We start from the raw sequence: 22296 nt of genomic DNA, 5'->3' as shown, positions 1-22296 counted from the left end.
CCTGCAGGTTTTGGATGATTCCCTGCGCCAACAAACCTGTCTCCAATGAACAGGATCATTAACAGGCTTATGCAGAGCTTGCTGATGAACTTCAGGTGTGTTGGAAATGGAAAACATCCCAAACCTGCGGGACCTGTCCTTGAGGACAAAGTTTGAACACCACTGATCTAATGGATGCGATAATGATGTTTTATTTTGAAGGTTACATGCTTCGTATCCGCTTTTGCACTCACGCTTGACGTGCGCTCCTCTTCCTCTTGTCCCACCTCCTCACTCTTGCGTAACGTCTCTTTTTCTGTCATGGCCACACTTAGCACTCCTTATTGACCATGTTAAGGTGTTCACACTAAAAACACTAATACGACTACAAAGTAGACGTGGTTTCCACTCTATACGTTTCTTTTTTATGATAATTTAACAAAAAGTCGCAGGGGGACTGGCCACTCTGGCAGGAGAAGCGAGAATCGCTTTCTAATGAGCTGCAGATGCCTCATGTTGGCTCTCAGCGTTTTCCCCTGATTCCAACCCAAAACAAGCAGTGTGAACCCTCTGCATTTATCACGACATGGAAAGTAGAGGCGGTCTAATCAGTCGGTTGAAAAAATAAGTAAATCATTTTAAAACAAACTCAAATTCACTTTGACACGTAAATATTTAAAATAAGTTTACGAAGTGGTGTATTTTATTTGTTTGGTTCTTTAAGAGATAGCTTTTTTTTCTCCTTTTTTTAACTTTATTCAATAATTTCAATTTACAATCAGGATCACGTACGTCGAACAAGTACCATTCAAACATTTGTCAAATAAAATTAAATAATCTTTAAGAGATGGCTTTATTGTTGCGACGTGACGCGTCGCGTTGATTTTGTCCGCGCGTGCTGCCTCCTATTGGTCATTTGTGAGCAACGCAGAATCTAACCCAGTATGGGAAGTCTCACGAGATCACCGGAGTCATGAAGAGTGAAACAGGAAGAGGACCATGGCATCAGTATTCGGCGGCGTAGAAGGGTGAGATTTAAAACGAAAACACTAACTACACTTTGGGGGAAAAATGTACAAATGTTGTTATTGTTAGTTGTAAGCGTTTAGTTTTAGAATTATTTCCTGATTCCTAATGACATAGATTATGGTTGTTAAATTTCCTCGATAGCCACTGCTCCTATTTAGTCAGACTTTGCCACCACAGTATTTATTTAGTTTAAAAGTGTAAGAAACGCTTTCTGGTGGTGCTATGTCAGTGGGGGCACAAACTCCAAGGCGGTGCTGGTAGCAGAAGATGGAAGAATCCTTGCAGAGACTGAGGGACCCTCCACCAACCACTGGGTGCGTTTGAGTAATTCTTATTACTTTGTGTGTATTCTAATTGTTTTATTAACTTCACCTGTGTTTATACAGTTAGTGGGTGTGGACAAATGTATTGAAACCATCAACGAAATGGTCCAGAGAGCCAAGGTGGAGGCAGGACTGGATCCAAACATGCCGCTGCGTTTGCTGGTCTGCCAAATTAGTTTTTTTCCACACAGCAGAATGTGATGTTTGTTTGTTTGTCTTTTTCAATGTGTGTTTGTGTTTGCAGGGCATGTCTCTGAGTGGGGGCGAACAGAAGGATGCCATCGACAAACTGATTGCTCACATGAAAGGCCTGTTTCCTAATCTTAGCCAACATTATTTTATCACGACTGATGCTATCGGTGCCATGGCTACTGCTAGTGATCGTGGTACGTAAAACACCATCTTTATACACATTTGTCAAAGCAGGTTTGATACTTTGCGCCTTTAAGGTGTGGCTTTATCTCTTGTCAATTTTACTGCTTGGTCAGATCTGCACCGTTAAGAGACTGTAACTGCAGTGTAAAGGTTTGTCTTTTTCACCAGGTGGTGTTGTCTTGATATCAGGAACCGGCTCCAATTGCAAATTAGTTAATCCAGACGGGTCCCAGATTGGCTGTGGGGGATGGGGTCACATGATGGGTGATGAAGGATCTGGTAAGAAGGCCAGTTTTGCATTTATTTATGTACTGTACAGTATGCAATATAATTGATGGGTCAGAAATCCTCGTAACATTTTATCCCCAGCATTCTGGATTGCTCATTTGGCGGTAAAGACTGTGTTTGATGCCAGAGACAAGCTGGCTTCACCTCCTCACGATGACACCTATGTGAGAAAGGCCATGGAGGAATATTTTGAGGTGAGACCTGATCCAAATCAGCCAAACACCGTTGATTTGTAAAATAGCAGATTACAAATCATGAGGGATTCTTCGTAGGTGTCTGACCTCATGGGAATGCTGCCGCACCTCTACAGAAACTTCCAGAAGTCCCATTTTGCTGGTTTCTGTAAGAAGCTGGCTGAAGGTAGGCAATGAGTCGCTATAGTTTCAAATAGAATTAGTAGAAAATTTTAAGAAGTCCATCCATGGTTGTTTTTCCAAAGGTGCAGAGGCTGGGGATGCTCTTTGTCAATACGTGTTCTCTCAAGCTGGCAGAGTCCTAGCCAAACACGTGCGAACCGTCCTACCTGCAGCACAGGAGGTGACATACACACGTTACATTGCATCTTTAATGGTGTCCTTTATTAACACTTCTCTCCCTTAGCCTCTACTGAACGGAGACCTCGGCCTGCCCATCCTGTGCGTGGGTTCCGTGTGGAAGAGTTGGGAGCTTCTGAAATCAGGTCAGCATCCAACATACGTCAACTTTGCCCTTTTAACGCCATCAGAATAGCGCCTGAAGCTCTCCTCTCATTGTGCCTTTTCACAGGCTTCATTGAGGTCCTGGATGAGGCGGCATCGTCCGAAGAGTTCAAAGGCCGTTTCCACGGCTACAGCCTCCTGCTGTTGAAGCAGTCCTCGGCGCTTGGGGGCGCAAGTCTGGGAGCTCAGCGTTTAGGTGCAGTTTTAAAGATGGACTACGCGGCCAACGTCAACGTCTTCTATCGTCACTCCTGCAATAATAGTAAGCAGGGCGATATCATCCACGTTGGCAGTAAGAGCACATTTTGATCTTTGAAGTGCCAATATTTGTGGCAAAATCACCTCTGATCCTCAGGCGTTACTTACAATATTGTGATGTCAAATCATCCAGAAGAGGGACTCAAATGTAACATAATTCCAGGAATTCCTACAAATTCTTATTCCTTTTGTACACCAGTCTTCCAGCGTTGCACGCCACTCAGGATGGAACGGCTGTGTGAAAAAGTGTTCATGCACGGTGCTAAATACAAAACCAAATGAATCACTTTGTTTTGGCATATACAGTGAATGAATCTTTTTGTAATAGTAAATTCCAATGCAACAGACTTCTTTCACAGTTGACATGTATAAGAAAACTCCAAACTCATTTGCCTTTAACATCTTTATTCATTATTTTTATTGAAATTAATACTCTGTGTGTCTTTGGACCTCTTTACTTTTACGGCTTCTGTCAACTAACTTGAAACAAAATCACCAAAAATGATTTCATGTTGCACAACCCACCTGGCAAACATTCCTATTAACTTCACCGGGGTTCCACGCCACATGAGGAAGTTCTGCTTTGACCCGGGCGGCATGAACTTGAATGTTAACTAAACTTGACAGTGTCAAAAGTGAAATGTTTTTACCTAACAGTCATGTTCATGACACAGAAAATAAACATTGAGAAATGAACCCGATAGGACATTTTTGTTTACCTGTGCAACCTTTTCCTATGATTTACAACAAATCGGGCTCCTGAGAAGAACTTCCTCATACAAATAACCAGGTTTACACAAGAGGGCCATGCAATCCACCACTTAACGGAATTCAAACCAGGCGGATGACAAACGGTGACAATATGCCCTCACAGCTCCCCACGTTACAGGACTGAGCGGACACCCCAGGTTACTGTACCCAGTAGACACAAAACACCTCTGTCCTCGAAACAGATGAGAAGGATAAAAAGCAAACAGGAAACCTGATGCGAGTATGGACACTTGTTGGGATGCTAAACAAATAAGCAATGTCTGCATTCCAAACCAAACACTCCCCCTTAGCAGGAATGACCCGATTTCCACATAAATCGGTCCTGCACGAGTATTTGGTTTGGCTCTGCGCTATTGCGTACCCGAGTAGCATCCTGCAAATTTGCAGCCTATGACATCACAATGAGTTCATGACATCACAGGCCTGAACGGATTGGCCTGTGATAGCTGGACAGAGCAGCAAGACGTCCACTGCGTCCCCCAAAAGTACAAGTAGAAGTCACCTCGCTGGTATGGAAACCTCCAACCTCGTTGGCTTTTATCCCCAATTTGAAGAAACACAAAATGTACGTGAGGTCAATTTTCAAGTTTATTGTTACACTTTGGGGGGGATTCAAGTTGACTCTGGCATCACTCCTAGGTAGCTGCCTCATTTCTCAGGGGACGTCAGTGGGGGTTCCGCGTGCTCTGTGAAGCCTTGACGTGTATTCTGAAGTGCGGTGACGCACTTTCGCCCACTGTCGGGCTGGACATGTGATAACAACCCCCACCCCAAAATGTCACTCGGTTTACAAGAAACAAACAGGAAACAAAAAGAAAGGGAAAAAATGAAGAAATAATCCCCCCACCCCCCAACTGGGCCTAATCACACAGTGGTACTTCAAGTGTGTGTGTGTGTGTGTGCGTGTAAGAATCAGTGTGCTCACTCATGGCCGCCAGAGTCTCTGACAATGTGAGGACTGGTGTATGTGTTTGTGTGTGCACATGTGTGAAGGCTCCATGGGGGTGAGGGGGACTCCTAGTATTTCTTCCCAGGGACGAACTCCTTTGCTTCGGGGTTCAAAATGCTCTTCCTCTGTAGAAAGGATGGGAGAAAATTGGTGTTGTCGGATGTTGAATGTGTTTCTCCTCCCTCCCTCCCCCCCGCCTGTCTTTTTCTTACCGCCACTTCCTCGAGATTGCTGTGTTCGCTGACAGACAGGCCGTTGAGTTGCTGCTGCAGTTGATCCACCCCCTGATTGTTGAGATCACGTGATGGGATGAACCAGTGCTGGTCCTCTTCCTCCAGCATCTCCTGGAAGCAGCGGTCCAGGAACTCTTGTTCCAGCAGCTCCTCTTCCACCTGCAGAGAGGGGCAAACAATGTCAGTGGAACTAAAAGAAAACCAAAAAACAATACAAATACACTACATACAAACCTGTCTGTTATATTCCTCCTCATTCTCCATCCACATGTATTCAGCAAAGGGGTTGGCGTCATTGCTGTCGCCCGCATGCCCGTTAGCCACCGGCTCTTTGCCCTCCTTCCCTGGCGCGCCTCCACCCGGTGTCTTGGCCACCTCGGGACCACTCATCTCAGCCGGCTCTGCACCAAGGGGTTTGATGACACAGTCAAAGTTGTTAAAATTAGTGTGGAATAAGTAAGATTATAAAACCTGACATTATGCGTCACCCTACACAGAGTTGTCACAGAAGAAGAAACATGCAACAGCCTGTCGTGTCACGAGGCGGTAAGAAACATCTGTCCTAAGAGTTGTACAAAAACAACTATCGACATATTGACACGTGATACAAATGTGCATTATTTGAATTGGTTTGGAACTTGACAACAAATTTTGAATTGTTCATCTATGTCAGCAACGTATTGAGACAGACAGAACATTTTAATGCTCTTCCACTAGGATGTCACATACAGTTAAATGAGCATTCTTGTATAGAATCCTTCCAATGAAAACATGTAAACAATGGTTTGTTAACACTGCATTCGAATATGTACCAGAACGGTTATACTATACTCAAACGCTGTTGTACGTGCTAAAATAAAAAGGTGATAAACACAAATGAAATCAGGCCACGGTGATGTCAGGGGGACGGTGGAGAGTTCAAGTGATAAATAGCAGACGCCTTCGCCGCGCATAGCATCCAAGGCTTCATAACAGGTTATATAACGCGGTCGTCGTCGTGGCTTCGAGCCTGCTAGCATCTGCACACGGCTAACGGGCTAAAGCAGGTGCCGCCCGGGCCTACCTGCCAAGTTGGTAAAGGGATTGTCGATCTTCTAGCCGGGGGTGGTGCTAAGAGGCTAGCTACAAATAGACGCTGAGCTGTGCCTGTGCTGTCAGCGAGCAGGCCTTAAGACGGCCGCCATCCCATCACAACAAAAGGCTGGGACAAACTATCGCGCGCGGTTGCTCAAACACACACGGCGCAACTAACACAACGTCACTACACCTCCAAACAACCGTAGGCCAAACTTGATCGCGGTGCGAGGCAAACAAAAGACGAGTGATCAGTTACGTGTTAGCACGATGCTAACAGCATGGCAGCATCACCGAGGCAGGTCAACAAAAACAAGGCAGCGTTCCGGGATTGCAGTCACTTTTGCACCGACGAAAGCATAAACCACACACAGCCACGGCAAGTTAGGGCCTCCGAGTTACCTGGCATCGTGTTCTCCAAGTGCGATTCCAAACGTGACGTGACACAAACGTCGGTTCTCTCGCTGAGCGTCGCTTCCGTCTGGCTTTCAGCGCAGCAAAGCAATGGTGCGCGAGTTAGCTAAATCTTGTTAGCCGCCTTGCTAGCGCGAGAGAACTGCGATCGTCACGTGATCTGTATTTAGTTGACGTGTTTCGTGAAAATGACTTTTCGCATTTTTTGCTTTTCGAATGTTATTGCGTAATGCTATTGTAACGTTGTCGTTTTCGAACACTGGTCATTCGTTTGTTCGTAATATTTTACCTAATTGGGTTCAATCTTGCCATAAAGCAAAATACTGTACTTACAAGTCTTATTTTAAAAAATACGGAGTCAAGAGGGGGAATTTAATACAGCATGCAACAAACATGCCGTCCGTCTCTTTCTTCGTGCTGCGTTCACATTCCGTTTAATAGTAGCTTTCTTCAACAGAACGCCCCTTTGAACATCGCGTTTTAAATACGTCCTAGTTGGGTTTTTGGGGTGGTAAAGTATGGAAAACCAAAACTGTTTGGATGAAGATGAACTATAGAAATAATTATAGAAACTTAAATGTCTCAAAGCCGGTACACGTTCACGCATGAGTGACGTAACGCTAATCTGATCCTGTGATGCCTACATTTGTCGTTGACTTTTATGGCTGTGATACTGCGATCATTTGGATCTTTATGTAGACACTGCTTTTCATGACCATGATGTCGATAAGAGTGATCGTTTTCTTAAAAGGGATTGGTTTGCCCGCTCATTTGATGGCTCGGTTGTGACGCCACGATGACCCAAAATTCCGAGGAAACGGGAACGCGGCATTACACACACCAAAAACAAATGCCTGCGTGGCTTCATAAAACCTTGACCATCACCAAATACCCAGTGGATTAGATTTCATTTGACTTGTTAATAATGAATACAGCAGACGTAGCAAACAATAAGCTATTTCAGGACAATTATGTGTGAGGGAGGCTGCCACATGTTGACTTGTTCGGCTCCCGTGGAATTGCCCTAAAAAGTCTTGCAGTTTATGCAGTCACACGAGGGAAGTAGTTATTCTACATTTGGAAGAGCCAGATTCTCTCCCCATTTTTCCTCCATGTGGCAAAGTTCTCACTTGACTTCTCACAAGCAGACAAAACGGACTCACCGAACAACTTGAAACGTAAACACGGAGCGAATCCACTTGGACAAACGATCGTCTCTGCTCCCGGACGTAACGCAGTGATAACTTTCAACTTTTTTTCAACGAACACGCGTCTTCTTTGACAGCTTGTTGGCGTTAAAGCAAGAGAAAGCTCAGCGCAGCGTTCAGGGGAGACGAGCCTTGTACCGTGTCGCGTTTGTCCAGCAGGAACTATTTTCCCATTGGTCGAAACGGACGTCAATCAACTCATAGGCGCAATGCAATTGGCAATTCACTCCATATGCCCCGCCCTTCCTCCCATTCACATAAGTAAACAAAATATACCCCATGTTCTTGTTGTGCTATTTTTAATCTATGAGGCTTGTTAATATTTGACAAAGTGAATGTTTATGTAGCAGACTTTACGCCACTGCTTCTAACTAGCATGTTAGTCCCTATAATTAATGCTGTAATAGCTATTTTACCACCTGCAGAAATTGGCCAAAAAATGCAATATGTTTTTTTTAAACAAGTGGGGTAGTGGTTTTCGCTGCAGATTTTCAGTCGTACGATCATAGGTTTGATTTCCAGAGGTGCTAAACTCTGCAAACATCTGGATTTAATCTTCTTTAGGGATGTAGTGCCTGAAATCTACAGTAGAGGGGGACTCTGATGCAGAGAATAAAATAGTTTTAATCACTTGACCCTTCCCGTGACCTTCCTGATGATGCAAACACACGTATCAATGTTTGATTGTTTGGCCTTCTTTTTTTTTATATCAGGCTTGAGGTGTACCAAAACCCAGAACGTGTAAACTGGACTTTGGATAACTTTTTGCTAGTTGCAATGCCACACATCAAGCAGGTGCATACTTCCTGTATGAGTTTTTTTTTTTGACCTAGTGTTTATTCAGCAATGAAAGCATATTCCTACATTTTGTCTGATCATACAAAATGTTTCTACAAACATAACTGAATGTGTGTTTGTGTGTGTGTTAGGGGTGTGCCTCGGTTTGCTCAGGACTTCCAGGGTCCCAAAGATAATGTGGAATTCATGAGAGGATTGCTGTGCATGGGTCCCTTCCTGTCACCTGACTCCCATCACTTCCTATGTTTGGCTTCCTGCGTCGACCTCGAAGGCGCAACACAGATCATCAGAGCCGGCATCTGTTTTATGTTTTTGTGTCTCGGAGCTGGCTGGCGGCCCTCGTTTCATCACAGCTCATGCAAAACACGGCAAACGTAAGCGTAAAATACATTCACAAAGGCACAGTAGAGCATGGGTTACATAGAAGAAAAGCAATGTGACATGGGGTCTGTATCGGGGCCCCTTGGATTTGGGGCAATGCCAGGTAATGGTTTCCAGATTTCGAAATTGAATCACTCTGCTGTGTGTCGTGCAGCCAAGAGCCTCAAATTCCTTTGGCCAGCGACTGTATTTCATAACTAATGGAGGGAAATGAGATGTAAAACATCTGTACTTTACATTCTTGTAAACAAAAGCAAAAAGATGACAGGAAGAAGCAATTCAACGGAGGAAGGGCAGATAATGCAAAGAGGGCGAAATGACACGACGTGATACGCGATGCAACCCTCCCCTCCACTCAAGAATAGAGCACGCTCAGTCTCCATTTCACACACACACACACACACACACACACACACACACACACACACACTCAAATGGAGGTAACTCCCCTCAACTGTGCTGTCACAGTCCTCCCATTCCTGTTACTCGTGTGTGCTTCACCACTTTTCTCTGCCCCTCCAGTGGAGAGGAGGGTTCGAGGCTGCACTCACTGATTGCCTCCACCCCCCTTCGGGAAAAAAAAAGTGGACCTTTTGTTAGAGAAAGAAATTCTCCCACAGTTTTGGATTTGAAAGGCATCCTCACTCCTCAAGGGCGCAAAGAGTTGCAGCAGGGTGAGGGTTTCTAATCTTTAGCTACGAATGTTTTTGGGATTCAAATTAGTACAGTATGAGTGAATGCAAATTTTTATTTATTAGGCGTTTTATTCATAAATAATCGTGCATATAATGTAATGTTGCTTACTTACTCACATAAACACATCTCACATGTGGTTAATTACACCTCTCCTTAGTAATATGACTTTTTTTTTTTTCCTGTCTCCCCTCCCAGATCGCGACACCTGTGAAGATGGCTGACACGGAGCAGCCGGACCCCAGCGGCCTTGCATTGTCACGTGAGATACATTTCCAGAGCGAACTTTGTGATCGCTATGGCAACCTGACCAACCCGACAGGGATTAACGTCACGCTGTATCTTGAACACACGATGACCTCTCTGCATGCGCTTCTCATGCCTGATTATTCAATTCACATTCCGAAGACATTCCAGTGGCTTCTTCTCGTTTAATCCCACATCTCAAGACAAGTGTGTTTACATGCTAAAGCGCTAATGAGTATTTATCATGCGTGTCAGCCTTCCTTTTCCCCTGCGATAAGACTTTCCACTCGCTTTTTCAATGGATGTTCCGATGTGGAATTTTTCCAGGCATTCAGCACATCAACTTCTCACCCATTCCTGTCTTCATAGGCGACAGTTTATCAGTGCCGTCGTCATCAGCCATTTTGGGAAGTGACTGCAGCATCGCACCCCTCACGCCGTCTCCCTCACCTGTAAAGACACACACGAGTGTTTTGTCATATTTAAGACCAGATGTTAAAAGAAAAACTTTGAACAACGGAGTCATTACTTAAATAATTATTAACTTCATGTTTTTGATCCGAAGAGGGTGGAAGGAAGACCACGGATGGCCTGCCCATTCTCAGTCGTTGTGGCAATAGACTTTGGCACGACCTCGAGCGGCTACGCTTTCAGCTTCACGGAGGACTCAGAAGCCATACACATGATGAAGTAAGGAACCTCCTCGCTTTTAATCTATTTGACCACCCTAATGCTGTTGTGCCAATCTGTTGCCTGCAGACGCTGGGAGGGCGGGGACCCCGGCGTGGCCAATCAGAAGAGCCCCACGTGTCTGCTGCTGACCCCCGACTTGCGCTTCCACAGTTTCGGATTTGCTGCGCGGGACTTTTACCACGACCTGGATCCAGACGAGGCCCGGCACTGGCTCTACTTTGATAAGTTCAAGATGAAGATCCACAGCACTTGTGTGAGCATGTTGGGAGAGAAGTGGCAAAAAGTACTCACGCTGGAAAAAAATACTGATGAAAGTACAAGTACTGATTCAAGTCTTTTAAACTGAAAATTAACTCATTCACTGCCATTGACGGCTATAGACGTCAAAAATAAATTTTAACTATTTCTATTAGTTTAACATTTTTTTCCATTTTTGTTAACAAGATTATGAAAGCCTATTTTTTTTTAAATTGTATTAGAACAGATTTAAAATTTGTGATTAATCGTGAGTTAACTAGTGAAGTCATGCGATTAATTAGGATTAAAAATTGGAATCGCCAGATGCCCCAAATTTTAATAATCTTTTCTTAAAAAAAAGAAAAGAAAAGATAAAAAAAAAAATATATATATATATATATATATTTTAAGATTAAAAATTAGGGGCAGCAGACAATTACAATTTGTAATTGTAAATATTTGCATGACTTCACTAGTTAACTCACGATTAATACAAAATTTTATATCTGTTCTAAATGTACAAAAAAAACTAGGCTTTCATACTCTCGTTAACAAAAACGGGGAAAAAAGTTAAACTAATAGAAATAGTTAAAAATTTATTTTTGACGTCTATTGCTGTCAATGGCAGTGAATGAGTTAATGTATTGTAAATTCGACATTTAAACAACTCTAGTCATTTTGATTGATTAAATAAGCTTCAAAATTGTGAAGAATTACATTAAATTTAATTTAATTCACCCGTTTTTATCCGTCTCATGGGGCGGCCATTTTGCCACTTGTTGTCTACTAAAAATGACATCACAGTTGCTCACGGCCCAGGTAATGACCAATCATGCTCATCTTGCGAACGTCACATAAACAAACTCAGAAAGCAGCTGAGCTGTGATTGGTCATACAAAGAAAAAAATATGTATATATTTTTTAAGTACTGCTACACGCATATTTGAAGCGTATTCTTGTAAATCCTGTGTTTGCCGCAGGATCTCACGATGGAGACGGAGCTGGAGGCGGTGAACGGCCGGCGGGTGACAGCCATTGAGGTGTTCGCTCACGCCCTGCGCTTCTTCAGGGAGCACGCCCTAAAGGTATGACACGCTAGTAATGCGCAACATTAGCGCTGACAAAGGAAGCTGAGCAGGTGTTGTTTTAAGGAAGTGAAGGAGCAGACCACCTCCGTACTGGGAGGAGACAAAATCCGATGGGTGATCACCGTTCCTGCCGTGTGGCGACAACCTGCCAAGCAGTTCATGAGAGAGGCCGCCTACCTGGTTAGTGCCACAAACTCGCAATCAGAAGACTTGGATAGCTACACCTGCGTTTGGACGCACGCTCTGAGCGGTTTTGGGGCGTGTGCGCGCGTGCTTCCTGCTGGTCGCGATGTCATCAGCAGAACAATGAGCGAGACCGGCACACAAACACGGGAAGTTGTGAGCAGTTACCGCCCTGCGCTCACCCACACACACACCTACAGTATGTACAGTATAGTGCAGTCTAATTATTCGTATGTCCACGCCTCCTCAGCCCGTCACTCCACTCTACCTATCACCCTGTTTATGAACCCTTGTATGTTTAGCCACCCCTTGTTGACCTCCATTTCATCTCCATCAAGTTGCTATGATTTCAGTCATCATAAGGATGCATTTGAGAGTTCCCCTTTTCACCCCCCCCCTAAAAAGATGCTGTTTGAAATGTATTTGTATAAAATTAATTAATAGCTAGCAGACTATGTACATGCAAACAGCAAAATATGTGAGCTTGCTGACAGAGTGGACATTTTTGGCTAATGTTAGCATTTAATGAGCACATTAGCAACATGTTAGCAAGCCGTACTGTTTAAAGTGGAAGTCAACGTTAAACATTTCTTGACAATAATGTTATATGTGACCTCACTAGTGTAAACATGACATTCTGATTAATCTTGCATTTGTAGAATATGAGTAATGAAGCAAAATCCATCAATTTTTATACATCTGAGGGGGCGGCCATTTTGCCACTTGCTGTCGACTGAATTTGACATCAATGTTGTACAAGTACTGATTCAAGTCTTTTCAATTGAAAATCGACCCATTCACTGCCATTGACGGGTATAGACGTCAAAAATTCATTTGAACTATTTCTATTACTTTCACATTTTTTTCCACTTTTGTTAGCAAGAGTATGAAAACCTCAAAAAATGTATTGTACATTTAGAACTGATATAAAATTCTTGATTATTCTTGAGTTAACTAGTGAAGTCATGTGATTAATTACAATTAAACATTTTAATCGCCTGATGTTCCTAATTTTAAAAAAAAAAGAAAATTAAAAAATTAGGGGCGTCAGACGATTTTTTTTTTAAATCGGAATTAATCGCATGACTTCAATATTAACTCATGGCTAATCACAAATTTTATATCCGTTCTAAATGTACAATATTTTTTCAAGGCTTTCATACTCTCGTTAACAAAAACGGGGAAAAAAAGTTAAACTAATAGCAATAGTTAAAATGATTTTTTGACGTCTATAGCCGTCAATGGCAGTGAATGAGTTAAGAAAGACAAAATGCTGGTTATAATGCCACTGAAGACTGACGGTCTCTTAAAGGGGCAGTAACCCCTTAATGACAGGGTGGACAGGATTTTCAGTGTGATTATGAAAACTGGAAATATGCGATCAAACAGCATAATAGGTGAGCTTGCTTACAGGGTGGACAATGACACGGTGGACACTTTTGCTTTTTTTAAATAGAGAATCCTTTCACCACAGAGAGTGTAGTTAGGAGAATACAATAGTGTGTGGGACATGCTGCAATAAGATACATCCAATGGGGGAAAATGGTTTCTAATTGAGGAAAGTCATTTTAAGAGGCTCATGATTGCACTTACGTGTGCGAAAGCCACTTGTGATAAGGACGCCAAAGACACTTTCTAGTAATACTGACCCTTCCTCTTCCTCTTCCTCTTCCTCTTACCAGGCCGGTCTGGCGTCTCCCGACTGTCCCGAGCAGCTCCTCATCGCTCTCGAACCGGAGGCCGCCTCCATTTACTGCCGCAAGCTCCGCCTCCACCAGGTGATCGACCTGAGCCTGCAGCCGATCGCGAACGGCGTGGATGTGAACGGATTGCGACCTTTTGACTCCGGCTTCAGACAAGGTAGAGCGACAAGTGTGTTTCCACAACAGGGGCAACACGTTATTCAGCGTTAAGAATATTTCACCCAAATACCGCCGACCCCCTCTCCCCTAACCACGGCTCAGCTCCGCTTACAAGTGGCTGCGAGACCGTTCAATCTCACACACACACACACACACACACATACGTACACTAAACACAGGATATTGTAATTGGAACAAGGTGCAGCCAGACTATGATCTCACCACTCCTGGCTTGTCATTTTGACTCCATTTCTTTTCCTTCTCTTCACTCTCACTCCCTATATGATGTTGTTTTTTGCTGTACTTTTACAATTTTGCTATCTTAAGCTCTCCTTCCACCTCAGTTTCCCCCCCAGGGACAACACAGAGGAGCCATTTGTACACACACAAATGCACAATTGTTTTTTATGTTAAATTATTTCCAGACTCCTCATCCACACATTTATGGGCTGATTGCATTTTTCTTTGTTTTGCATCACACACACATGCAGACCACACGCGTGACCTCAAAGCACAAAAGTCACTGTGCTCAATCGCATACGTATCACATGTTGGTCTTTATTACTCCGACTCCGCAGGCCAGAGGGGGTTCGGAGGGAACTTACACAAACACTCCACACTACTATACCTGATTGGACGCGCGCACACCCCTTCACTGGGTTGGATGTTTATTTTTGTAATTCCACATCGTCCTCAACTATTAATCGTCTCAAAGCCGTGACGTCTCATTGCGTTTGCTCGGCCTGTTCTGTACGTGTGGACTGAATAGAGTGTGAAAATGATGAGGGTAAACATTGTTGAATAAATGAATGCCAATCAGGTTCGAGCCTTGTTGTCTTTGTGCGTCGCAGCCAGGGAGCAGTTGAGGCGATCCAGACACAGCAGGACCTTCATAGTGGAGAGCGGAACTGGAGAACTGTGGTCCGAGCTGCAGACCGGTAAGGTTTTGAACAGTTACCCCATCGCTGGTTGATTGTTAAGACAGCTATTCCGCCTTTGGACCCAACATTTGCATGATCTCAGAGGATTAAAATGGCCGCAGTTCAAATGAAAGCATTGTATAATGGGAAAGTAAGTGAGTGTGTCATTTTTCTGCTTTTAAATGCCTTTTTCAGAACCACTCACTCCCCCCACTGACCCTCATAGCTCCCCTTCCTGTCCACACACACACACACACACACACTTTAATGTTCTTTTCTGCTGCACTCAGCATACCTGAAGCAAAAGCCGAGCCTTATCGCGGGATATATCATAAACACTGGCACAAGGAGCGCAGTAATCTAAGATTCCTGTAGGCTGTTTGTGTTGGTCTGGTCGAAGAGGCAAATTAAGGGGAAAAAACATTGCGTTCTTTGTATCAAATAGTACTTGAACTGACGGCTAACGTGTCGCGCAGGTGACAAGTACATTGTGGCAGACTGCGGGGGAGGAACAGTGGATCTGACGGTCCATCAAATCGAGCAGCCGCAAGGGACGCTTAAAGAACTCTACAAGGCCTCAGGTGCTATTTTCTCACTTCTGAAGGGGTCCCTCCAGAATCTGCATGATGTCATTTGTTCTTTTCATTTTCCAATTGGCAATGAAGAAGCGACTCCATATTTTGTTGATTAATCCAACACAAAAAGCGAAAGAAATGAGTCATTAAATGCAAAAATGAAAAGCACAAAATAATACACGGATTCTACAGACGCTTTCCAACAGTTTTTTTTTTATCCTCTCAGGTGGTCCATACGGCGCCGTTGGCGTGGACCTGGCTTTCGAGTCCATGCTCAGCCAAATCTTTGGGGACGACTTCATCCAGAGCTTCAAAGCCAAGCGGCCGGCCGCCTGGGTGGACCTCACCATTGCGTTCGAGGCCAGGAAGCGGACGGCGGCACCGGGCCGGGCCAACGCCCTCAACATCTCCCTGCCCTTCTCCTTCATCGACTACTACAAAAGACACAAGGGGCAGAGTGTGGAGGCCGCCCTGAGGAGAAGCAAGTCAGTGGCTGTGTTCCAAATCACTCCCTGTCCACTATGTACTCCTGAATCACTATAGAGGGATTTTTAGTTCCCTTTTTTTTTTTTTTTGCTTGACAGCAACTTTTGTGTGTTCTAGTATGAACATCGTCAAGTGGTCATCGCAGGGCATGCTGCGACTTACCCAGGAAGCCATGAACGAGCTCTTCCAGCCCACAATCGCCAATATAGTGCGACACATAGGTGAGAATAAGGATATTATTAATCACAATTAATAAAAAAAAGTACACGGGTAAGGCAAGTTTATTCATTCACCGTTCATACAGAAGGCAAATAAATCTGTTTAGCTTAATGCTAACAAGCAATGCACGACATCATAGACATGTCTGAACTATACTGCCCCCAGGTGGCCAAGGTGTAAATACGAGAAGCAGCAGCACAATATTCATTGAATTAAAGCTATATTTGAAAATATAAAAAAAATGTTGCTCAATTAATGTATTTACCGTGTGTGGCGTTATTTTATTACAATAATATGGAGTATTTTAAAATATATATTATAAAAACACATTACAAACGTTTTCATTTGCTGGATGAATCCAGCAGTCAAAACCTGTACGAGAATCAGATGTCTTCTATATAAGTATAGTAAAGATGACTTGATTTTACACATCTTTTTTTGCTTCACCGTCGTAGAGGAGCTGATGTCGAAGCCAGATGTGCGCGGCGTGCGTTTCCTCTTCCTGGTGGGCGGATTTGCTGAGTCGCCCATGCTGCAGAAAGCCATCCACAAAGCACTGGGACGCACTTGCCGCATCATCATCCCCCACAACGTAGGCCTGACCATCCTCAAGGGGGCAGTGCTGTTTGGGCTGGACCCCACTGTGGTGAGGGCACACAAATAGTGACATATGAAACAAAAGACAAAAGTTAATGTTCAATCAATCCATAATTATTGAAAGCTTGCTAGCTTAGTGCTAACCTAGAATGTGAAATGCTATAGAGAGGCTAACAGAAATTAGCATAGCTCTTAAAAAGTCTGCAGTGGTGGTGGGTGGTCACGATATTTCCAAACTTTAAAATAGTTCATTGCAAGACTGGGCCCTCACAGGTGCGAGTGCGTCGATGCCCACTGACGTACGGCGTGGGTGTCTTGAACCGCTTCGTGGAGGGACGCCATCCCCGGGACAAGCTCCTCATCAAGGACGACCGACAGTGGTGCACCGACATCCTGGACCGCTTCGTGTCCGTAGACCAATCAGTGGCTCTGGGCGAGGTGGTGAGGCGGAGTTACACGCCGGCACGCCCGTGCCAAAGGAAAATCATCATCAACATCTACTGCAGCGCCACTGACGATGTCACGTACATTTCGGACCCGGGGGTCAGGAAGTGTGGAATGGTCACGTTGGAACTGCCGGAGCCGTTACCACCGGCCAACACGGGAGCTGGAGGCCCGGCGGGGAGGAGGGAGATCAGGGCAACCATGCAGTTTGGGGATACAGAAATCAAAGTTACAGCCGTGGATGTCTTGTCCAAACGCTCCGTGAAGGCTTCAATTGACTTCCTGTCTAACTGAAGGGCAAGATTTCCAAAGTATAAATTGGTTTGAAGATGCAAAGAAAGCATTTAAAGACCCCGTGAAGTGAAATCAAGCTGGGAGAAGCTCAGAATGTGAGGACCTGTCCTCTTTAATAGCAGGAATTGTATGTATGAGGAATGTATCAACATCAGCCATTCATGGACTTTTATGGTGAAACGGACTTACGTTACAGATTTAATCACCGACGTGACAAGTATGTTATATGTCTCGATGATGCCCCATTTTGGATTGCCGTGTCCCAAAGTAACACGCGAGCCATCGGTAAGTTGATTTCAGCGGTGCATTTATTGTAAAGACTGGTCCAATAAATACATGCACACGGCGCAGATCCTTTCAGTGCTTTTCATTCAATGTTTCTTACATAACACAAAACCTGATGAGTGGTTTCAGAATGCGAGCGGCAGTAGGAGGCCCCCGAGGATGGAGGAGAGACCTACAACTGACGAAGGCGGTGCTTGGTAAGTCACACCACAAACGATGAAGCCTAAAACTCACAGGTGGGGGGGAAAAAAACATCTTCAAATAAAGAAAATGATCTGAAACTTGTGTTTCAATAACACCTGCTGTTTCCCGCGTGTGTGTGTGTCAATGTAATTCAAATGCAGTAATGGAAGAGGGGGGGGGGGTCCTTAGTGGGCGTGAGGTCTTCCGCGACCTCTGCCCCTCCCGCCGCCCGGGGGTCCGTCGACGCTGCTGCGCGGGTTCTTGATGGTCTCGTCGACAGACAGGATGAGGCAGGCCGCCTCCGAGGCTGCGGTCAGCGCATTGATGCGAACGATTGACGGCTCCCACACGCAGGCCACGAAGTTGTCGGCGATGTCTTCGTTGTTGATGTCCACGCCGTACCACATGCCGCCCTGCGAGGTGGTGCGAAGTAACATAGTACAAATACTTCCATACGCTTACATATGAATTTGCTTACAATATGTGTATGTACAGGGTTTCTGCAGGTATCGGCAATGTAATTTAATGGCGTTTTTAATACAAACTAAAACTGATTCAATGCCCACGTTGTACTTCATGTACATGCATACTGTTTATAGGTTAGGGCTGTCAGTCGATTACAATATTTAATTGTAAATTTGTAATTACTTCCATTATTAAGTCACGATTAATTGCAAATAATTGCACGTAATTTCTGTTGTAAATGTACCACAACAAAAATTGGTTACAAGATGTTCATAATCTTTAATATAAAAATCAACAAATATAGTTGCCAAATTGAATGTGGTGGTATCCTTTAGTTCATTGATCCAGTAATTCATAAGTAAAAAATGTTCACGTTATTTGAAGTTAAAAAGATGAACAGTTAAAGGAGTGTGAAACTGAGTCCGATTTGTGTTGAGGTATTTTTCAGGTGGCCTTAGCGTCACACATTTTTCTTCAAATTCAGAGCAATTGGTATTTAGAACATGAAGCAACTCGTGGACTCCAGGCCATTTGGTTCATTTGTTAAATACAACTAATCACTAGCACCCACAAATCCATATTTTTTCCACATTTATTATTGCTAAATTGTGTTATAGTGACTCCTTTGCACAACATTTGCAAAATAAAGCATGAACAACAATGTTTTACAACAACTGTATTTACATTTTTAATGCCCCTGGACATCTTATACTATTTAGGGGCCTTCATTTCGGCAACATCCATTCAATGACTTTTCATGTTTTTTTTTTTTTTTTTTTTTTTTTTAAATCACCCACGGAAACCCTGATGTATTTATGTAATGTAATCAAATATACAAGTACCCTGGTCTGGACGGCTTCCCTACCTGAGCGTGTTTAGCACGCAGCTTGTTCAGGATGTTGGTGGCGTCGAAGCCGGCGTTGTCACACAGCTGTCTGGGGATGATCTCCAGGGCCTTGGCGTAGGCGCCGATCAGCAGCTGCTGCTTCCCCGGAATGGTTCTGGAATAATACCTCAAGTACTTTGACAGCTCCATCTCCACAGCTCCTCCACCTGCAACGACTGAGTTGTTCTGCAAAAGAAGAGTCCAAAGGCTGTCAAGCCTCTTGACTAAAGCCTGGCAAATATTGACACCGATTTTTCTTCTACCTTGATGGCCCTGCGCACAATCATGATGGCGTCGTGCAGCGAGCGCTCCGTCTCCTCCGTGAACTGTTCGGCGCCGCCTCGCAGGATGATGGTGCACGTCGTGGCCTTGGGGCAGCCCTTGAACAAGTTATACCTGCGCCAGAAATAAAAGTTGTCATTGATAGCTGGGCACAAAACAGAAACTACGAAGATGAAAATTCTTACCTTTCTCCTCCCATCTGGACCTCCTCAAAGAGCTCACACAGGCCCAGGACTTCATCTGTCAGATTGCTAACTGAAGTCTGGATGGAGCCCCCGCAGGCCTGGATGGCACATGGCACAATGTCGTTTTCAGATTCATAAAACATTAGTTTGTCTTCAACGAAACAGGCCCAATTTTCTCACCAAATGCATTCGAGTGAAACTTTTCACCTTAAAGGTTACAGAACATTTTAGGAAGGGAACCACTTCAGGATTTCTGGTGTCCTACCATCATGGTCCTCTTCAAATCTTCCTCCTGGACCCTCCCGGCACAGAACAGGTCTCTGTCCGCAAAGAATTGCGTGGCCACATCACCGATGGGCAGTTTAGACAGAACCACTTTGGCTCCCGACTGGTGGATTTTCTCCAACTTGTCGTAAAGGATGTTCCACTCCGCGTCCACGATGGCTTGATAGTCCTGAAGATGCGAGGAAGAGGATGAATAACAAAAGGGGACTCGGCTGTCCTCCGCCGGGGGGTTCTCCATACCTCCACAGACTTCACCCGAACCTCCGCGTTGTCCTTCTCGGCTTTCAGCTCCAGCTCGACGTTGAGCAGCGCAATCTTTGGATTCTCGTAACACTTGGGCTGCATCTCGAAGCCGGCGTAGGAGAAGGTCTTCTTGAAGGCCACCCCGGAAATCAACTGGGAATCCTGAGTGGGGGGGGACAAGACACGCATGAGTCAAAGTCAAAAGTTGTGCTTTGGAGGAGGAAAAAGAAAGGAGACCCACCTCCAGACCTCCTCCCTGGACCTTCTTGATGCCGATCATCTTGAGCGACAGCAGCTCATCCAGAGACATGACGGCATCCACCACCATCTTGGAGAAGAACTCCTTCTGACCGGCAATCAGCTTGGAGTTGAGCGCCGTGGCTGCACACTTTTCCAACAACTGCCGTTGCTCTCTGAGGACACCGCATAGGTGAGAAAAAAAAAAAACATTTGCGCAGGATTTCAAGGTCGACCCGAGCACTCACTGTTTATCGCCTTTCTTCACAGGCACGGCGATCTCCTTGATCTTGTTGACAGCCAGGTTGGTTGCGGTACGGAACGCTCGGATGATGGTTTGAGGGTGGAGCCCCTCCTCCACGTACGGCTTCAACTGCTTCAGGAACTCTGCGGCCAGGAGTGTGACCGAGGTGGTGCCATCTCCGACCTGAATTCCGGTATCACAAGAGATTTTCAAACTGGGGGCTGGAATCCTGATGGGAGACAGCTACTACCTTGCTTCGAGGGTTAAAACAATTATTGGTATTATTTTCTAGTGGAACTAACTGCAGGGATGTGATTTGACCAAAGTGAAATTATCTGAAAATTTAGCCGGGGGTCTGGGGGCCGCTGGCACCCAGCTAGGTCCAGGGCAGTGCCCTGGTGGGGGGACACGGGGGGCAAAGCCCCCCGGAGCTCATGGGTTTTCCGTGTTTTTAAGTACTTTCAATGCACTCACATGACAAAGAAATAGACAAAACAACAGCATAAATTTTCAATGTATATTGAACTATCCCATATAAAATGGCAGTTTTAGTCAACTCAAAATCAGTCACATTCAAAAACATTGGACTGTCTTTGCTTTTAAAAACTATCACTGAGAATATCATCATATCTAACTAATGTGATTACTAAGTTAACACATAAATAATGTTGAAGAGTTCAAATTTCATGAACAAATAATTGTATCATGACCAAATGAAAAGTAACTCGCGAATTAGCGGAAAAATCACATCCCTGTAACTGGGAGGTTAATTCAAAACAAAGGTATCATATTCAAGAAATAACAACTATTAGTCCTAGAATTTTGCAACCCTTGCAGGTTTAGATATAAACAAGACCTCAGCGTCCTGAGACCGGGCAATGTCCACAAGAGTCTTCGCTGCAGGGTGGACCACATCCAGCAGCTTCAAGATGGTGGCCCCGTCGTTGGAGATGGTGGCCTTACCTGGAAAACACAAAGCTCGTTTTAACGCCGGCGCCGCGTGCTCAAGCTGTTCCCTTTGCCAATCCGTCTCACCTCTGCCGTCTACCATGAGTTTGTCCATCCCTCTGGGACCCAGGGTTGTCCGCACAGCCTCGGATATAACCTAAGAGACGCATGTAGGCATGATTACTTCAGATGAACCCCGCACACACAAAAGTCGAGATTTGCAGACCTGGCAGGCATTGATGTTGCTGATGAGCTGGGGGATTCCCTGAGACGTGTCTGTCCCTTCCTTCAGCAGGATCACTGGTGTGGGCTGTGGACAAGCAGAATCGGTATCACAATGAACAACAATTTTGTCGTGTTATTATCATCGTACGAAGCCGACAAGCCGTCGTATACGCCCATTGACAGATGTTAGCCTTCCAATGCTAACGGTATTCTTAGGCGTTTTACATCGTCATCTCCTGAAATAATGGCTTCCCGCTAACGAGAACGAATTCGTGTTTCATCTTGGGTTATTTGGAGTGTAAAGCCACGCCGCGAAACACTACGATGGGGATGGATTGTACTTGAAAAAGCGGCATGGTGGCCACTGAACTCACCATCATTTTTGCAGTTCCTTCGAGAAGCTTCGGACCGGCATGAAATCCCACAATGCTTTGCGGTGGTGCGTTCACAAAGCATGTGGGAATGGGACTCATTGTAATAAAGTTATCACCGTGGCGACATATTCAATAACAA

The 22296-nt window shown here is 44.7% G+C and overlaps 4 protein-coding genes and 1 long non-coding RNA gene across 8 annotated transcripts; 2 read left to right on the top strand and 3 right to left on the bottom strand.

Moving 5' to 3' along the window:
• The first annotated feature begins 873 nt into the window (after window positions 1-873).
• On the top strand, window positions 874-3646 carry nagk (N-acetylglucosamine kinase). Its single transcript, XM_077544706.1, has 10 exons — window positions 874-1007; window positions 1238-1322; window positions 1395-1493; window positions 1576-1717; window positions 1875-1985; window positions 2076-2188; window positions 2267-2354; window positions 2434-2531; window positions 2595-2673; window positions 2760-3646. Exons 1-10 carry the CDS (start codon window positions 979-981, stop codon window positions 2999-3001), a joined length of 1086 nt encoding a protein of 361 aa, XP_077400832.1. The 5' UTR covers window positions 874-978; the 3' UTR covers window positions 3002-3646.
• On the bottom strand, window positions 3339-7743 carry paip2b (poly(A) binding protein interacting protein 2B). 2 transcript variants are annotated; one of them, XM_077544711.1, is made up of 4 exons: window positions 7555-7743; window positions 5138-5304; window positions 4883-5062; window positions 3339-4795 (listed from the first exon to the last, which is right to left on the bottom strand). In XM_077544711.1, the coding sequence occupies exons 2-4, from the start codon at window positions 5291-5293 to the stop codon at window positions 4739-4741; spliced, it is 393 nt and encodes a 130-aa protein (XP_077400837.1). In that variant the 5' UTR covers window positions 5294-5304; window positions 7555-7743; the 3' UTR covers window positions 3339-4738. The 2 variants fall into 2 exon arrangements, with proteins under 2 accessions (XP_077400837.1, XP_077400836.1); XM_077544710.1 differs by lacking the exon at window positions 7555-7743 and adding an exon at window positions 6380-6747.
• Window positions 5289-17661, top strand: hspa12b (heat shock protein 12B). Of its 3 annotated transcripts, XM_077544701.1 has the most exons (16): window positions 7739-7860; window positions 8313-8394; window positions 8529-8771; window positions 9670-9733; window positions 10087-10169; window positions 10283-10407; window positions 10477-10663; window positions 11628-11732; window positions 11799-11915; window positions 13601-13778; window positions 14632-14718; window positions 15177-15281; window positions 15502-15760; window positions 15879-15982; window positions 16436-16626; window positions 16851-17661. In XM_077544701.1, the coding sequence occupies exons 3-16, from the start codon at window positions 8640-8642 to the stop codon at window positions 17313-17315; spliced, it is 2202 nt and encodes a 733-aa protein (XP_077400827.1). In that variant the 5' UTR covers window positions 7739-7860; window positions 8313-8394; window positions 8529-8639; the 3' UTR covers window positions 17316-17661. The 3 variants fall into 3 exon arrangements, with proteins under 3 accessions (XP_077400826.1, XP_077400827.1, XP_077400828.1); XM_077544700.1 differs by lacking the exons at window positions 7739-7860; window positions 8313-8394 and adding an exon at window positions 5289-5449; XM_077544702.1 differs by lacking the exons at window positions 7739-7860; window positions 8313-8394 and having other exon boundaries at window positions 8650-9452.
• On the bottom strand, window positions 16025-16968 carry LOC144035197 (uncharacterized). Its single transcript, XR_013288387.1, has 2 exons — window positions 16849-16968; window positions 16025-16621 (listed from the first exon to the last, which is right to left on the bottom strand). It is a non-coding gene; the product is annotated as an uncharacterized LOC144035197 (long non-coding RNA).
• On the bottom strand, window positions 17606-22260 carry cct7 (chaperonin containing TCP1, subunit 7 (eta)). Its single transcript, XM_077544703.1, has 12 exons — window positions 22158-22260; window positions 21785-21868; window positions 21646-21715; window positions 21467-21573; window positions 20615-20793; window positions 20371-20542; window positions 20127-20291; window positions 19867-20055; window positions 19602-19699; window positions 19398-19530; window positions 19114-19320; window positions 17606-18196 (listed from the first exon to the last, which is right to left on the bottom strand). Exons 1-12 carry the CDS (start codon window positions 22254-22256, stop codon window positions 17969-17971), a joined length of 1731 nt encoding a protein of 576 aa, XP_077400829.1. The 5' UTR covers window positions 22257-22260; the 3' UTR covers window positions 17606-17968.
• Window positions 22261-22296: the final 36 nt, after the last annotated feature.

Source organism: Vanacampus margaritifer, chromosome 15 (assembly GCF_051991255.1).
Source record: "Vanacampus margaritifer isolate UIUO_Vmar chromosome 15, RoL_Vmar_1.0, whole genome shotgun sequence".
NCBI classification, from domain to species: Eukaryota; Metazoa; Chordata; class Actinopteri; order Syngnathiformes; family Syngnathidae; genus Vanacampus; species Vanacampus margaritifer.
This window is presented reverse-complemented; position numbering and strand designations above follow the sequence as displayed.

What these genes read in the sequence shown, in the direction of transcription:
- nagk (XM_077544706.1), top strand. Translation starts at nt 979, where the DNA reads ATGGCATCAGTATTCGGCGGCGTAGAAGG. An exon ending in ACATGCCGCTGCGTTTGCTG is followed by an intron (nt 1,494 to 1,575) that starts GTCTGCCAAATT and finishes TTGTGTTTGCAG; the next exon opens with GGCATGTCTCTGAGTGGGGG. An exon ending in GGCTACTGCTAGTGATCGTG is followed by an intron (nt 1,718 to 1,874) that starts GTACGTAAAACA and finishes CTTTTTCACCAG; the next exon opens with GTGGTGTTGTCTTGATATCA.
- paip2b (XM_077544710.1), bottom strand. An exon ending in AGGAGGAATATAACAGACAG is followed by an intron (nt 5,063 to 5,137) that starts GTTTGTATGTAG and finishes CCCTCTCTGCAG; the next exon opens with GTGGAAGAGGAGCTGCTGGA. An exon ending in GCAATCTCGAGGAAGTGGCG is followed by an intron (nt 4,796 to 4,882) that starts GTAAGAAAAAGA and finishes TCCTTTCTACAG; the next exon opens with AGGAAGAGCATTTTGAACCC.
- hspa12b (XM_077544700.1), top strand. Translation starts at nt 8,640, where the DNA reads ATGTTTGGCTTCCTGCGTCGACCTCGAAGGCGCAACACAGATCATCAG. An exon ending in TCACGCCGTCTCCCTCACCT is followed by an intron (nt 10,170 to 10,282) that starts GTAAAGACACAC and finishes TTTGATCCGAAG; the next exon opens with AGGGTGGAAGGAAGACCACG. An exon ending in AGAACTCTACAAGGCCTCAG is followed by an intron (nt 15,282 to 15,501) that starts GTGCTATTTTCT and finishes TTATCCTCTCAG; the next exon opens with GTGGTCCATACGGCGCCGTT.
- cct7 (XM_077544703.1), bottom strand. Translation starts at nt 22,256, where the DNA reads ATGAGTCCCATTCCCACATGCTTTGTGAACGCACCACCGCAAAGCATT. An exon ending in TCCAGGGAGGAGGTCTGGAG is followed by an intron (nt 20,292 to 20,370) that starts GTGGGTCTCCTT and finishes CCCCCCACTCAG; the next exon opens with GATTCCCAGTTGATTTCCGG. An exon ending in TGCGTGCTAAACACGCTCAG is followed by an intron (nt 18,197 to 19,113) that starts GTAGGGAAGCCG and finishes ACCACCTCGCAG; the next exon opens with GGCGGCATGTGGTACGGCGT.